This window comes from Ictidomys tridecemlineatus, chromosome 5, assembly GCF_052094955.1.
Source record: "Ictidomys tridecemlineatus isolate mIctTri1 chromosome 5, mIctTri1.hap1, whole genome shotgun sequence".
In the NCBI taxonomy this organism is placed as follows: Eukaryota; Metazoa; Chordata; class Mammalia; order Rodentia; family Sciuridae; genus Ictidomys; species Ictidomys tridecemlineatus.
This window is the reverse complement of record NC_135481.1, coordinates 114165676-114183025: the sequence shown is the minus strand read 5'-3', so window position 1 is coordinate 114183025 and position 17350 is coordinate 114165676. Positions and strand designations below refer to the sequence as shown.

The 17350-nt window shown below is 50.2% G+C and overlaps 1 protein-coding gene across 1 annotated transcript; it reads left to right on the top strand.

Moving 5' to 3' along the window:
- Positions 1–2785: 2785 nt before the first annotated feature.
- On the top strand, positions 2786–8922 carry LOC101976399 (alpha-1-antitrypsin). Its single transcript, XM_013364685.3, has 4 exons — positions 2786–3404; positions 5592–5862; positions 7701–7851; positions 8731–8922. Exons 1-4 carry the CDS (start codon positions 2786–2788, stop codon positions 8920–8922), a joined length of 1233 nt encoding a protein of 410 aa, XP_013220139.3.
- The last annotated feature ends 8428 nt before the right edge of the window (positions 8923–17350 follow it).

Genomic DNA, 17350 nt, shown 5'->3' with positions numbered 1-17350 from the left:
AGTCGCCTCAGGTCTCACATTGCCATTCTTAAAAGATGACTAGGACAATATCCCAGCTCAGGGTTAGTTCATTTCACATATGAGTCAACTCACCATTTCCTCTCCCCATTCCCAGGATGGAGGAAGATGCTCCCCCATGAAGAGACAGGGTCCCAAATGCTTCCCCAATCCGCACTCTCAGGCAGCCCCGGCAACTGCTGGACATCGATGTATCAGATAAAAACTATTAACCATTTCCTCCCACGACAGTGTGCCCAGAGAAACTGGGGAGGAAATTATGAACCAGAAAAACCCAAGTTGTGTGTTTGCATGTGTGTTCATAGATGGCAGGCCCTTTGACAACGACTTTTAGTATTCGAAAGCCTCACCAAGTCACCTCTGCAGCAACCGTAGAATGTAACTTCCAAAGAAGTCACCTGGGTTGAGTGGAATGTGGATCTGGGTATCACAGAACTCTGCATGCTAAATGTGCTTCAGTCTTGGGTTTTTTTCTTAATAGGCATATTTTTTAAATTGTCAATAGACTTTTATTTTATTTATTTATATTTGGTGCTGAGAAAAGAACCCAGGGTCTCACATGTGCTAGGCAAGCGCTCTACCCCTGAGCCCCAGCCCCAGCCCTCAGTCTTGTTTTTGAGCAATTGACTCCACCTTTTCTGAGCTTGTCTGCAAAACATGACTAATGTTTCCTTATGGGGTCATTTTAGCAAATTCTGTATCCCCTCTCGGCCAGAGGACCTTCGGCAGGTAAGCAAGAGCAGCTGCTGTCCCTGCACATGTTATTACTATCGCTGGGGTACTCTCCCATATTTACCTTGGGCTTTTCCATAGAGAAGTAAATTACTGCTCATGCCCGGAGACAGTAAAAGGGAAGAGTGCGGAGGCGCTAGGCTCCGAGTCTCCTGCCTTCCTGTGAGCATCCTGTTCCTTCTCCAGAACCAGCTCCGGGCCATATGCCCACAGGAGCCTCTCTCAGTTCCCTGGTGGAGGCCTCATATTAGTGAATTCTAGTGGAATTCTGTTTGTTCCACAGAAACTTTGTCAACTCAGGGATTTTTAATCAATTTAGGATCAGAGTTTCTCCTACACCCTCACCCACTACCCCAAAGGTATTTGAGGATAGACACAAGAGGCATTGAGGGCCTCAAGCAAGAAATGGCTCTGAAGGCCCTGACTAGATGTCCTCTTCCCTATTCCCCCTTCAATGCCCACCCATGGTCAGACATATAGCAGGTGCTTCAGAAGTGGGTGGGTGGATGGATGCATGCATGCATGCATGGATGCATGGATGGATGGATGCATGGATGGATACATAGATGGATGATAGATGGATGGATAGATGGATGGATGAACAGGTGGATGGATGGATGAACAAGAGAGAGGGACAATGAGAAAGCAGTTCCCTGGTAGAGGATATGTCTGTCCTTCCTCCTGAGTACAGGGTGAACCTCCTCCTTCCACTGCTAGTGAAGCTCAGGAGTCTCTGTCCCTCGAGTTCCCTATGCCCCATTAAGCACCACCCAGTGTAGCTGGAACATTTGCCTGAGGAAGGTACAAGCTGAGCTTCCCATATGACTGTCACCACCAGGATTGGCAAATGATATTTGCTACCCACACAGCCCAGGACAGCTGCCCAGATAGGCCAGATCCAAGGGCACTGTGGATGCATCAGACTCCCAGTACACAATCTGTAAGTAAAAGTTGCTTTCACTCTGACCCCTGGGGCTCCCGGTTTGCCCCTGGGGAGAGAACTCCCTGCATGGCTGGGGCAGTAGCTGGGGTGCAGTCTTACAGAGCTGTGGGTACAACAGGACCTGGAGGGTTCATGAGCTTGCAAATCTTATTGCAGACGAACCCCTGACTTTCAAATAGGGGGCCAGTAAAGAACAAAAGAAGCCCCACCCTCTGGAGGCAGTAGACCTGGGCCCATGTCGACCTTGGCCCATGTCGACCTTGCATAGGACCCTTGACCTCCCTGGGGTCACTGTTTTGCAGAGGTTGCATGAAGATGGAATGGAGCCACCCCGTGGTTCGGGGTACATGCCTTTAATGAAGAGAAGGTTAAAGGAAAGGGAGGCACCAGAGGTGGGTGAAGGCGGGGGCTGCTCTGAGCTGGAGGAGCTCAGAGGAAACAGAGAGGGCTGGAGCCACAGGGGAGGGAGGCAAGAGCCGCTGGCTGCCTGCAGCTGAGGCAGCAAGGGAGCTGGATGGACACCAGGTCCCCTGCTCTTGCCAGGCCTCCCACACCATGGGCAGGAGAGCCTAGCCCTCTCCAGACACAAAGGGCTGAGAAGGGCCCAGGAAGGAATGGGTTTGGCCAACAGAGTTAGGAGGGTGATGCGATTTGGCTGTATGTCACACACACTGAGGACATACTATACACAGGGCACGCTATTCCAACTAGAATCCAAAGAAGTCTGCAAGCCCAGCAAGGGCTCCTTGTCCCTAGCACCTATATTTCCCCGAACACCTGCTGTTCACACCTCAAGCCTCGCACAGGTCCACGCGGCAGGTGTACAGGAGACCCCTGGTCTCCACGAGGGAGGGACAGGAAGTTGTCTGTGACGACACTGCAGAGCAAGCCAGAGTCGGGCTTCAAGAACCAGTCTGTCCACAAAGCCCAAGCTGCACCCGAGGACTCCCTGTTCCCCGGGAGTCACCACTGAGGTTGATCCTATGGGCCCTGGAGGGAAGGGCAGAGCAGCAGGGGCCTTTTTGGACGACATGCCCTGATGGACTGTGTGGCCTAGCTGGGTGACGACGGTGCTGTGTCTCTTTGTCTAGGATGGCATACCCTATTCTGTCTCTCTGGCTGCTGGTGACCAGGCTGGGTCCTCATGCCTATGGCCAAAGTGCACCTGCCCAGGAAAATCATACAACCCCGGTGGACGGGCCAACCTCCTCCCCCCTCCTGGACAATTCCCACTTTGCCTTCAGCCTGTACCAACAGTTGGTGGCCCCAGACCCAGACAGGAATGTGCTCTTCTCCCCACTGAGCCTTTCCGCTCCCCTCACGCTGCTAGCCCTCCAGGCCAAGCCAAAAGCCCGCCCCCAGATTCTGCAAGATCTGGGGTTTCATCTCGCTGGGGTCCCAGAGAGCAGGTTGCATGAACACCCCAGTCAGCTCCTGGAAGCCCTCCTGTCACCCCCGGGGGCGTGCCGGATGGATACCGGCAGCATGCTCTTTCTGGGTCAGGGTCGAAACCCAAGGCGGAAGTTTGCCCAAAGAGCCCGGAGTCTGTACCGCACGGAGATCCACGCCACGTCCTTCAAGAACTACCGGGTGGCCAGGCATCAGATGGACCTGGCCATGGAGAAGAAGACCGGGGGCAAAATCAAGACCTTTTTTGAGGGGATGAAGATGCACTCGGTTTTGATTCTGGCAAATTATATATTCTTTAAAGGTAAGTGACCTCTACTGACCTCCCTGCAGGTTATTGCAAAGTTAAGCCCTGTCCTGTCCAAGGAGGAAATGTCCCCTGCCCCTGCCTGGAGCTGCCGTTCCTCTGACTTCGGCCTCCCTCCTCTGGGGTCTTTTCTGCATAGCTGCGACCCCCTCTTCCCTCCCTGTCCTAAGCAGAGCGTTAGAAAGGGACACCTTCCCGCGGGACCAACTGCATCATCTGTAGGGCTGAGTGACAAAAGAATATGAGGGACCCTTTGTTCCAAAGGCATCTGTCAAGATGGTGACCGCTACATGGTGAACTGCCTGTAGGGGTCTGTGGACAGACTTGAGACGACAACCCGCCCTTCAAATCCTTTGATCAAACTGCCTCTCGCCAACCACCAAAGAAACCACTGCCTCTTGCCAACCACCAAAGAGCCAGGGAACCTCGCCCCCCTGCCCCCCTCCCGCCACCTTGCTGGCTGCATGGGCTGTTTTACCTCCCCCCGCCCCCCCTGGGGGGGCTGAGTGGCTCTCCTGGCCCTCCCGTGCCCTCTGGCTCAGTGCACCTGCCCGTCACGTGCAGCCCTGTGCATTGCTGGCTCTGCTGAGAGTCCCCTCAGCCACCCCCTCCTCTCGGTCGGCAGTCTCCTCAGGTGGGCTGAGCCAAAGCTGCAGCCTCTGACCCTCCCACACACTGAAGACCCCCAGCTCTCTACACCCAGACCCCCATCCCCACAGCCGCCTGGTCACCTCCTTCTGAGAGCAGCACCCCAAGCGAGGCATGCTCCAAACAGAAAGCACGTCTTGCCATCACCTCCTCCGCCCTCTAAGTCCCCCTCTTCCTACTCCTTTCCTCCAAATCTCAGTAGATGGCCCCAACTCCTGCCCCAAGCCAGGACCCTGAGGTCCCCTCACAGGGTCTCTCTTCTCTCCTGCACCACGTACCTGAGCCACCACGGCACTCTGTGGACTTTCCCTCTCCGTGGCTCTTCCACGGGACCGTGGCCCCCTCCGTGGCCACTGTTCTCACTCAGGTTACTCTGCCGTCCACTCAAATCACTGCAACGGCTTCCTAACGGGTCCTCTGTGTCCTTGGCTTTCCTGCCCACAGACTCCCCGATCCAGTGTCCACCCTGGAACGGTCATCCTTCTAGAAGCCAAATCTGACCTTGAGCTTCACTGCCTCATCCTTTCAGTGCCCAGCCCAGTTGGGACCCTCAGGATGATGCTTCATCCTGCAGGAGGGACAGTCCCCCAGTGACCTTCCTACCCCAGGCTAGGGAGAATGGCACCCCCCCCCCGAAGAGCACTATCTCTCTTGCTTGAGGGTCTTTTTGTGGCCACCTGTTACTGCCGCCTCCCTGCCTCTTCCTGCCAGTGGGCACACCCTTCAGGACTCAGCCTGGGAGCCACTGCCCTGGGGAAGGCTCCTGGACAGCTTTAGGGACCGACTGCCAGCTTTGGGAACAAACCAGCCGCGTCGGAGCGGGGCTCTCACTTAACAATGCTCACTTCCTGAAATTCCCATTTGACTGGGCATCCCATATGTGATCTGGTGACCCTTCCCATCACCGCCAAAGTGGGGGGTGTTGTTTGTGCTTTGAGCACGAAGACTTTGGGGTCTGAGCAGCTGCTGTGTGCCAGGAGTCACACTCAGGACTTTGCTTTCACAAGTGTCCTTTAAGGAAGCTACACCACCCCCAGTTCCTCCAGTTGTCACAGGAGGAAATTGACAGACCCGTCTCTCCCTGGCCTCACCTCCCACACCCTCTCTCACTCCTTCTGCTCCATGACAGGACCACTCCTGCCACTGGGCCTTTGCACAGGTAATTTCCTTTCTTGGGGGTTCTTGCCCAGGTATTCCATGGCTCAGTCCCTCGGCCTCTTAAGTCTTCACTCCATGCCACACTCTCAGGAAAGCTTTGTGTGCGATTGTAACTGCCCTTCCCTGACATCTCATGTTTTCCCCGACTTTATTTCTCTCATCACCATCGGGCACACCTATTTTCTTATTCGTCTTGTTCCTTGTGAGCCCTGGGGTGTAAGATCCATGTGGACAGGGACCTCTCCTGTGTGCCTGTATCTTCTGCCACAAGGACAGTGCCTGGCACATAGCAGCTCCTCCCAAAGTATCTCCAAATGAATGGCATCATGCCCGTGGACACTGCCGGTCCCCTCTGACACCCACCTGCTCTCTCATCAGGGAAATGGAAGTACCGCTTTGACCCGAAGGACACTAGGATCATGCCCTTCTCGGTGAGCAAGGAGCTCAGCGTCCCGGTGCCCATGATGCAGAGGCTGGGCTGGTTCCAGCTGCAGTACTTCCGCCACCTCCACAGCCACGCCCTCCAGGTGCCCTGCGTCTGCAACACCACTGCTCTCTTCATTCTTCCTGAGAAGGGGACGCTCGCCCAGGTGGAGGAGGCGCTGATGAAGGACAATTTGGACAAGTGGACTGAGCCCTTCCCACTGAAGTAAGTCCCCAGATGTGTCCGCCCCCCAGTAGCACAAGGCTCTCCCGGGAGCCACCGCTAACCCTCTGCAGCGGGGAGTGAGGCCCTGCTGCTCTTGGGGCCAGGACATGAGGGTTTGGAACTAGGTCACACCCTGATTGTCACGCAGGACTCAGCCCTCCACTTCTCTGAGAGAAGGGAACAGGGCTTCAAAATCATCACCATCCACGTCATCGTATGTCACCACCTGCCTCCCTTCAGATTACAGATCACCTTGGCATTTGGAAGCCACGAGAACCTGTAAAGAAATGAGGGATGTTTAACTTAGCGCTTCCTGGACAGGATCTGCACGTGACGTGCAGCTCCTCATAGGACCCATAGACAGCCACAGTCCCGTGGAGCCCACAGCCTGTGGCTGCCAAGGGTCTTCCCTCCTGGCTCAGCTGCTTCATCTACTGGGTATCAGTGCCACACCCCACTCCCAGTTAGGACAGCCAAATGCGTCCCCAGTCATTGCAGACTGGCATCATCTGGGAGTCCAAGTGGCTCTTGTTCTAGACCATAAATCATGCGGGTCAGTGGGTTCTGGAAGGTGGGGCCTGGGCACCGCTGCAGCCCCGAGTCTTCGTTCACCTCCAGATACCCCGCAGGTCCCAGCGTGAGCCCCACTGAGCTCCTCCTGGCAGGGCCTTCTCATCTCCCCCAGGCCCTTCCCCTGGAGATAGCAGGGAGCCTCCAACACAGCTCCTTATTACATGGTCCCCCAAGGACACCCCTGGGTTGTCAGGAGGCTCCAGCTAGCCGAGGCTGCCTGAGAGTCACAGTGGGGGAGGAGACACACTTTCTTGGGGCTGAAGCAGAGACACTAAAGCTGGGAAGACACATTCTCAGCGCACAGTCATCCCCGAGCCTATGCGCACAGAGCCGCTCTGTGACCGCCATGCAGGGACAGTCCCCACAGGGGCTAGTCTTTGTTTTCTGATTTTTGTGATTTTCTTTCCCCCTCCTAACCATATTGCTGTCCTTAAAAAACAACAATTGTCTATAGTTTCGAGGCCACCAATGTCTCAAGGTACACGGACATGGTGAACTGTTTAGGACAATCCAGCTTGTTAGTTATCCATCACCTCACTCCGGTGCCTTTCTTTGTGTGTCTGGTGAGAACACGTAAGAGCTGCTCTCGGCCAAGTTCAAGCATGCAGCCCATGGCTGCACAAGAGAAATCCAGAACCGTTCATTCTGCGTGACTGGCACTTAGCCCAACCTCTCCCATCCCCCTCCCAGCCCAGGCGACCACCCCTCCGCTCTCGGCTTCTGGGAGAGTGACTTCTCCACCTGTGAGTGAGATCATCTCCCCTCCTGTGGTTTTGACGTGCAGACGTGGAAAGGTGAACCTGGGAGGTGGCAGGAAGGGGGGGCTCAGCCCTGCCCCAGCACGCAGGGCCCCCGAGGTTGGACCTTCACAGGAAGGAAGTGGGATGAAGCAACCTGTTGAGCCAAAGATAGACAGATGCACGAACAGGAGAATCTCTCGTTCCACTGGACCCCGGGGGGCCACAGCCAGCAGGCTCCAGAAATACCCGTGCTTTGGGGTCAATGCCAGCTTTTTAGAAACCGTGTGACTCTGGGCAAACTCCGAACCTCTTCAACCACCCCCATTTTCTCATTTGTGAAGTGGATACTCTGGGCACCTAGCCCCAGGAGCACCATGAGGATAAAATGGAACGTTCTGGAGGCTGCCCGGTAAACGTGGCTGAAACGAGTCTTTCTCCACTATTCTGAAGTGAGGCTGCGGGCGGGGGACAGTGTATTAAGGATGTTATTTAAGTTTGGTTTTCTTCTCTCATTCTCCCGAGTAGCAGGAGGAAGTTGTATTTTCCCAAATTATCCCTGACTGGGAATTATGACCTGGACAAGCTGGTGCTCTCACCCAGCGGCCTGGATATGTTTGGTTACGGCATAGGCCTCTCGGGAATCTCTGTGCAAACCATCCCCATAAAGGTCTCTAAGGTAAGTTACAGCCTGGAGTCCAGGGTTTTTACACCAGTGCGCAGGTTTGCCTGCTTCCTCGTTCACTGAGCAGCACCCGTGGGGCTCACAGGGCTGTTCTGGCTCCTGGGGAGGTTGGAGGCAGAAATGGAGAACTGCAGCACCCAGTGGTGTTGAGGATGGCTGTTCCTTGGAGAGGGCTGACCCTGGGGAGGAGGGTGCTCCTGAGCTCACCACCTGCTCTGTTGGGAGAAGGAGCTCTGGGGGCCTCAAAGCCGGATGTGTGTTTGCAATGCTGACACCTCCTAGAGACAGGGAGGTTATGTAAACATGGGGAGAGGGAGTTACGCAAGGAGGGTCCGGCTGCAGAAGGAGGTTACAAACGGATGTGCGGTGGGGATGGACATCGTTCCCCAGGGAAGGGGCAGCAGAGTGAGATCCCCAGAGACGGGTCCTGAGGATACAACACACTATGGGACACTCCAAGGAACAGGAAGAGGAAATGCCCAGAAATACTGGCTAACCTTGGGAAAAGGAAGTTGGGGAGAAGAGGGATGAGCCCATGGGGCATGGGAAGGGCTGTGGGTGCAGCTCTTGGAACCAGTTACTAAAGGATCCTGTTCACCAGACGACGATGCTCTGAGGTCACTCAGTGAGGGGGGAGGGGGCCACAGGGGCTTCCAGCAGGAAGTGGCTGGCTGGATCTGCGCTTTAGGGAGCCCTGGCCCATGCAAGTGGACGGCTGCAGAGCCTCCTGGAGGCCTGGAGATGGTAGACAGGACAGACCAGGTCGTGCCTCTAGTTTTCTGGGCCCAGCTCAGACTGAGGGTCAGGGTGGTGCCTCCTGGGGGAAGGGGCTGTTCCTGCTCAGGTTGACACTGTGAACCTTGGTCCCCAAAGGCAGTGCACAGGGTGGAGCTGACCATGGATGAGGAAGGGACAGATAAGGAAAACGTCGCCAGCTTCAGGTACTTTCCCAAGCACCAGATCCCGGCCGTTCACTTCAACAAGCCCTTCCTGCTGCTCGTGTATCAGGAAGGCAGCCACAACATTCTCTTCATGGGGAAAGTGATAAATCCCAATGCATCCTAGAGTCAGGTGACAGGAAGGCCTGCCTGCTCCTCCTCCCACCCAGCCCCCGTCTTCCCAGTGGCTCCAAGAGAAAATGGAAAACCAGGACCGGCGTTCATTGGCACAAACGCACGACTATGGTTCCATCTTCTGGGTCTTTGCACAAATCCCCCTGAGTGATTGTCCTCATTTCACAGACTAGCAAATCAAGGTCCAGGGCACAACTTTGCACACTCCAAGGCCAAATTCCCAGGCCCAACACCCACCTTCCTGTGAGGATCCTAGACCTGGTCCCTCTCCTGGCCTCTCCCTAGCTTCATTTCCTCTGCTGATTACTGGACTTTTCCCGCTCTTCCGATTTCCTCCAACCCTCACCACCTGGAGTACAGTAAAGCTGTGTTTCTCTGTTGAATTGGTTAAATAAACCGGTAAATGACAACGTTGCAGGTGGTGTTCTGGTGTTACTGGGAAGGCTGTCTCCCTGGAAGGACCTGGAGGTTGCTGGGAGTGTCCTGGGAACACGTTTGTGAGACCCAGAGAGGCAGGACCATCCTTGTCATTGCTGCCTGTGGCATCTGACAGCTCCAGGAATCCGCTGAGCCCCTCTCCTTCACAAGTGACTGAGAAGGAGAGCATGCCTGGGACTTCCCGGGGTCTCTCTGATGAGAGCTGCGCAACGCTGTGTCACATTCGAAGGCCATCTGCCTGTCTCAGCTTGGTTCCTGCAAGGGACGACCCAGCACAAACCCTCCCTGAGCCCATCCAACCCATTCTCCCCAAGAGGAACCCTCTTCCCTGAGAGGACAGTGCAGGGCAGGCAGTCTGTCCACCAGAGTCTCCCTCTGACCTTCCGTCCTCCACAAATCACTGGAGTCAGTGGCCATCGGGCACCAACTGCATGCAAGGTTGAAGGAGACCAAGACCGTCATCTCCAAGATGCAGGTGTGAGTGACACCCGGGGTACAGGGGCAAATGTTCACAGCGTGATATATTCTCTTGCTCTACACATAGGAACCCTGTTCTTACGGGCAGGTGTGTCCCATGGAGCTTTAAGCAGAGTGGGCGAGCAGCCCGACACTGGCCGAGTTGGCCTCACTGGGGGAGGGGAGGAAGGATGCGGCTTAAATGACGCCAAGGGGCAGGTGCAGCCAGTCGATGGGAACCCGTCGAGCCTGGACTGCCATGGCGGTCTCTCCACAGACACCATCCTGTAAGCCACCTCTACACTCTCAGTTGTTCCACTGTGACCTCAGCCTCCTCTCTTTCCAGCACATTCCTCTCATAACCAACTCCAAGGATCCTTCAGTCCCACTGGGATGCATGACCCAGGGACTCGTCTGGTTGTCCCTTTGCTTTCTTCCCTCGGGTCCTCACTTGCTCCAGGATCAATCCCATCCTGAGATCCTCTGTTCTTCTCTGGTTTTCTCAAAGTCACTCGGCAAAGCCTCCCGACCCTCTCCCTGTTCCAGCTCCAGCCATTGGATGTGGCGAGTGAATGGCACACACTGACTGCTCCATCTCACCTCAAGATCCCTAATCTCAAAGACAGCTGGGGTCCCGGAGGGCAGCGACTCTGCAGCCCTCTCATGCCCCACTGTCTGTGCCTCTGCCTCCCAGTCCTGTGGTCCCAAATCCCTCTCAGCTGATGACATCACTGCCTCTGCACTGGCAAAATACAGGGGTTCCCCTGCCGGCCCACCCACCACTCAGGGCCCTGCTGACCCTCCCGTTGCACAGGTGGCCTGCCCTGTCCTCACGGAGGCCAGCCCATGCAGGACTGTGTTCATCTCGCTCACTCAGACACTCCCCAGCTCTCCCCTCTCTCCTCTCCCCCCACCCACATCTTCCCCGTCTCTGGGCTTTTTCTATCAGGATATGAATGCACTAGGGTGGCTTTCTTATGAAAACAGAGATCGACGGGCTGGTGGATTCATAGATGACAGATGGACAGATACATAGATGGATAGACAGATAATCATTTTCCCTTCCAGCTAACACACCACTGCTTGAGAAAGTTATAGGTTCTTCTTTATCTAAATTAGAGTACCTGGCCACCCCAGTCTTCCTGAGACTGCAAGGGTCCCAAGACATAGGAGTTTGAGTTTTATAACTGGAAGTCACAAGATGCAGACTTCCCTGCTAGAATGAAGGACATTTCCAGATCACAGGTTGTTCAACCCACAAAATCCTCTTTTGGGGCAGGGGTGCAGCTCAGTGGTAGAACACTTATCTAACAAGCACATGGGCCTGAGTTCAAGCCCCAGCACTGCAAAAAGAGAAGAGAAGAAAAGAAAAATCTCTTTTCCTTGTTTTGAACATACTCCTCTGTAGGGTTCCCTCCCTGTCCCCAAAATGATAAACTGGACTTCACTAAACTAAAATGTTTATGTCAGGGCCAGGCTTATGGACAATGAGCAAACAGACTCCATTTTACCCTGAGACTCCACGCCATGTAAGCACTGCTTCTCCCGTGGGAAAGCCCCACCTTTGCACCCACTAATAGTCACCTAGCATGACATACTTGGCAACGCAAAATAGCAACTCTTACTCAAGGTAAAATTATTCTCTTTGGCTTCCATTTTTCTTGGGCAATGTACCTTGTCGGAGATTGATTGTCTAGATGTTAGTAGCCATTCTCTAACTTGTGCTCAACTAGGGTCATCTTGACCCACTTCCCTTCTGCTGGTTTGCTGCTATTCCAACCTGGAAAGTCTCATGGGAAACACTAATGCCACCCATTGCATTATCTCGCTAACTACCCGATTCCACTTCTGTACCTGCTTGCTTGCAGCTATGTCACCTCAGATGTGGTTTTTGCCTTTAAATATCCTAAAATGCTCAGTCTCGGGGCTGTTTCTTGCAGAGACAGTTATGGGTCCTGCGGGGGGCAGTCCCTGGCCGACGGGCTAAATAAAGACTCTTCCATTTGGACAAACTGGGACTTGGTGTGTTTTCTGAGCGACCTGCCCCACAACAATTACACTTCAAAGATACTATTGGGAAGACGAAGGGACAAGCCACAGTTTCTTACAGAGTGAAACAGTCTTGTATCCATTAATAATCATCCTAGATTTACTCAGCCCACTTGAAAACGTCACCCACGCAAAAGCCCCAATTTTTGCACCAGTTTTATTTATAATCACTAAAAACTGGGAGCAACCAAGGTTTCCTTCAACAGGTGAATGGTTAAACAAATTGTGGTACATGCAAACAAAGAAATGTCATTCAGCAATCAAGGTAAAGTGATAAGAAAGGACCTGTGAGATCAGAGAGATACCCAGGGGGCTTAAATACAAGGTGCTAAGTGAAAGAAGCTAGTCTTAAAATTAGCATATTACAGTAACTCAGCCACATCCATGTTTGTAGCAGCTGAATTCACAATAGCTAAGCTATGGAGCCAGCCTTGGTGCCCTTCCAGCAGATGAATGGATAAAGAAAATGTGATGCAATGAAGTATTAGTCAGCCATGAAGAAGAATGACCTTAAGGCATCTGACAGTAAATGGATGGATCTGGAGACCATCGTGCTAAGTGAAATAAGCCAATCCCAAAAAGCCAAAAGTCAAATGTTTCCCCTGATCCATGAAAGCTAACACACAAGGGGGCAAGGGAAGAATAGAAGTTCAATAGATTAAATAATGGGGAAAGGAGAGGAGGGGATAGGAAGAGAAAGACAATGGACTGAAACTGACATAACTTCCCCTCGTCCTTAGATGAAATCGACACAGTGAATCTCACAATCACGAATGTCCACAAGAATGGGATCTTAACTAGAAAAAGACCTTCTCTGTGCTTGTATAATTCTATCAAAATGGATTCTGCTGTCCTGGGTAACTAAAAAGAACCGATACATTTTTAAAAATTAAAAAATAAAAAAGAAGCTCATCTGAAAGGTCACGTACTGTGTGATTCCAGCTGTGGGGCCTTCTGGAAAAGACGAAACGAATGTGACAGCAAAAAGACCAGCCCTTGTCAGGAGTGCCCAGGGCCAAGGGAAGGGCCAGACGGGGGGACGCAGGGGCATGGGGTAAAGTGGTTTGTGATGCTGGCCTTAGTCAAAACCTGTAAGACTTTACAGCACAAAATATGAATCTGAAAATACAAGCAAAAACAAAATCATTTAGGAGCTGGAGGATCTCAGGATGGAAAATAAAGTGTGGCAAAACAACCCCATCGTATTACAAAGTATGAAGCGACTTCACTGAGGGGTGGGGTTGCTGACCTAGAACCCCTGGGAGAGAGCGAGTGTGCAAGGCCAGAGGTAAGCAGGTGGCCGCTGAGCAGTGCCTTCTAGTCACTACAGCTGTTCCCCACAGCGGGACAGGTTGACCATGCAGATTCCACAGCACCTGTGTCCAGGAACTCAACATAGCCAAAGTACATGGAGTGGGGAGGGTGATTCTAGACAAGAAAGAGGAAATCAAGATGATCCGTGGCGTAGACTGGAGATTCCAGTGTGAACTTGAGCATTAATGTAGAGAGAGATGATGGCCCAGGTAAATGCTTGTAGATATGTGTAGGGAAGCAAGTGTGTGTTCACGCATGTACACAAATGAAGAGGGTCTATGGGCAAGGGTGCCTCAGTAGCAGTGAGCACACACAGCACCAAGATCTTGCTCTCCAAGACCATTCGTCAACAAAAGCAACCAGGACTCCTTGGAGAAACCGCCGATCCTAGGACCAGGGTGGGAAGTACCTAAGATGGCCCCGGAGCACCCTACATTGCTAGAAAATAATGAGCACTTTGCACCAGGGATTGAACACAGGGGCACTTCAGCACTGAGCCGCATCCCCAGCCCTTTTTTATATGTTATTTAGGAGACAGGGTCTCACTGAGTTGATCAGGGCCTTGCTAAGTTGCTGAGGCTGGCTTTGAACTCTCTCGATCCTCCTGCCCCAGCCTGCCAAGCCATTGGGATTACAGGTGTGCACCACTACATGGGCAACAAGGAAGTAGTTTAAAAACCCTGTCCATGCTGGGATATGTCAGTGGAACAGACAGTCAACAGAAGGCAATCCTGGTATCCAAAGTTGGATATATTTGAACAAAAAATAAAGTAGTACTATAAATTAAAGTGGTGTGTACACACAGACACACACTAGATTATAATTCAAATGATTAAATAAATATCCACAAGTCCATACAGACATAAATCGATTATTGAATAAATTAAAAGGGGAAGAATAAAGAAACCCTTCTTGCAGAAGAATTTCAAATAATTTATGTAAATACTCAGCCTTTAGGAGGTGTAGCTTATTTCCCCATCTTTAAGCGTGGGCTACACAAACTGACATCATTCCAAAGGCACAGAATGGAAAAAGGGGGAGGAAATAATAAATTTACAGTGAAGCAACTTGATAAACATCACCTTTGCCAAGGGATCAAGGTCAGCGTCAACAGTGATGAGTCAGGCTAACACTACCTGCCTTCTACATGATGTGGTCAGGACAGACTTGACCTCTGTGGTCACTCTCTGAAGAACCCACAACCTCAGCTGAATCAGGAGAAAAACACATAAATTCCAGAAGCCAGGTGTCCTACAAAATATTTGACCACCTGGTAATAAAAAACAAGGACGGTCAGAGAAACTGTCCCTCCCAAGAGAACATGGAGGTGACATAACTTGGAAATGGATGGGATGGCAGGGCAGAAAAGAGAACATTAGGTAAAAATACTCACGTGGAAATGTAAGTACATTCTTTAATTAATAATACTGTATTGATATTGGTTCAGTGATTGTAACAAATGTGTCATACAAAGTCAAGTAAGGTGTTAAGAATGTGGTCAACTGAGCCAAGGGTGTATGGGAACTTTCCGTAATATCTTTGCAATTTTCCTGTGCATCTACACGCGTGTGTGTGTGCACACATGCTATAAATAAGAAAAATATTTGTAAATCATATATCTGGTAAAGAATTTGAATCCAGAATACATAAGGAATTCTTACAATTTAATACTTAAACAAATTAGTTACCCCATTTTCACAATGACAAAAGGCTTGAATGAGCATTCACCAAAGAAGACAGGGAGATGGCTAAAAAGCACGTGAAAAGTTGCTCCATTTAGTTATTAGACAAGTGCAAATTAAAACCAACCCTGGAATGGCTCTAATCAAAGAAGCAGACAATATCAAGTGCTGACAAAGACAGAGAACATGGGACCCTCACACCTTGCGGGAGGCAGTACACAACGGTGTTGCCACTGTGTAAAGCAATTTGGCAGTCTTATTGAAAGTTGAGCATAAACTTACCACATGGCCCAGCAATTCTAGTCCTAGGAATTTACCACAAAGAAACAAAAACTATGTCCACACAAAGCCAGACCTGCACACGAATGCAAGTTCATAAAAATAATGCAAATTCACAAACTAAAATATGTGAACATAGGAATATAATGACATATAAATAATATAAATTCTTACAGAAATCATAGCCTCAAACTGGAAATAATGCAAATGCCCATCAACAGGTGAGCAGATCAATGAAATCCTATTCAATGGAATGCTCCTCAGCAATACAGAGGAATGATCTGCTGGAAAATGCTGACGCAACATGGATGCACCTTGGAAACTTACTCCAAGTGGAAGAAGGCCAGACCCAGAGCACACAGAGGAACTATCTGGAGAAGGCAAGTGTGTGGGGCCAGAAAGCAGATCAGCGGTGGCCTGCGGGTAGAGCTAGGAGTGACAGTTGAGTACAAAAGATTGAGAAACGACCTAAACTGGATTATGGAGGGCACAACTCCACAACTAAAAATCATTGAATCATACACTGACCATTGTGTTTAGGTTACATCTCAATTAAACTGTCAAAAATTTTAGAGACACATCTAGTACTATGTTTAGCAGGAAATTTTGCTGTTTCTAATGCATATATTAGCATCTAAAAGTTTCAAAATCTTTGAGGTATCATAATTACAATGTTAGGAAAAAAAAGTTCAAGTCAGGTGGCACGTGCCTGTGATCCCAGCTACTCAGGAGGCTGAGGCAGGAGGATCACTAGTCTGGGAAATTTAGTGAGATCCGGTCTCAAAATAAACTTTTTAAAGGAATGAGGGGTGGATCTGTGGAAGAGCTCTTGCCTAGCATGTGTGAGGCCCTGGGTTCAGTTTGCAGTACATGAAGAACAAGGAGGAGAAAGAGGAGGAGGAGGGGGAGGAGAAGGAAGAACCAACCAGAACAATAGAGTCGAAAGGAAACAGTAAACATAACAGAAATCAATGAAATGGAAAGCACACATAAAACAAGACAGATCAAGAAATCCAAAAGTCAGTCTTTTGAATATATATTTAATGACTCCTTGATTGAATGTAACTTTGATGGCTCAGTGAGATTCATCAAGAAAAAAATGAAGAAAAAACACAAATAACATGTCAGGAAGAATAAGGGCCATTACTATGAATCCAGAAAGAACATGGTAAACAGGTAATAACAGGATGTAAAAACTTTGCATAAATAAACTTAAAAATCAGATGACATGGACAGATTTCTTTTTAAAAAATACTATTTAAAGACACAGCAGAAGCAGTTCAAGAGGCTGTGGCAAGAGATTCATGAGTTCAAAGACAGCCTCAGCAACTTTGCAAGGCCCTAAGCAACTCAGTGAGACCCTGTCTCTGTAAAAAAAATATATATATTTTTTTAAAGGGCTGGGCTTGGCTGGGCTGGAGTCGTGGCTCAGTGGTGGAGAGCTTGCCTGGCATGTATGAGGCCCTGGGTTCGATCCTCAGCACCACATATAAATAAATAAAAGATCCACTGACAACTAAAAAAATACTTTTTAAAAACTTTTTTTAAAAAGGCTGGGCTAATGTTTTCTGTGATATGTGGATACTAATTCACAATAAGGAGGAGGAAGACCAGAAATATTTTGGACTAGAGAAAGGGAAGTGAAGGGAAGGGAGGGAGCATGGGGTAGAAATAAATTTAACCAAGAAGGCGAAAGACCTATACACTGCAAACTATAAATTGATGAGAAAAATTTTAAATGTCACAAATAAATGGAAAGATACCCCTTGTGCATGAATTGAGTCACTATTGTTACATATAATACTCAAAACAATGCACAGATTAAATGCAATCTTTATCAAAATCTGAAAGGCATTTTTCATAGAAATAGAAAAAAATCCAAAATTCATGAAACCACAAATCACCTGGACTAGCCAAGGGAATTGTGAACACGAATAATAAAATTAGAGACATCAGATGACCAGATTTCAAACTATATTACAAATCTATTATATTCAAAGCAGCTTGGTACAGTCACACAGATCAATGGAACAGAATTAAGCCCTGAAATAAACCCACGTATTTACAGCTGACTAATTTTAAAGAAAGGTGCCAAGAACACAAAAGGGAAAAGGACAGTCTGATCAATAAATGGTGACAGAAACTGGAGAGCCACATACAGAAGGATTAAACCCTTACTTCACACCATATACAAAGTCATCT

Coding starts and splice junctions, on each gene's coding strand:
- LOC101976399 (XM_013364685.3), top strand. CDS start 2,786: ATGGCATACCCTATTCTGTCTCTCTGGCTGCTGGTGACCAGGCTGGGT. Junction 5,863..7,700: donor ACTGAGCCCTTCCCACTGAA/GTAAGTCCCCAG, acceptor TCTCCCGAGTAG/CAGGAGGAAGTTGTATTTTC. Junction 7,852..8,730: donor TCCCCATAAAGGTCTCTAAG/GTAAGTTACAGC, acceptor TGGTCCCCAAAG/GCAGTGCACAGGGTGGAGCT.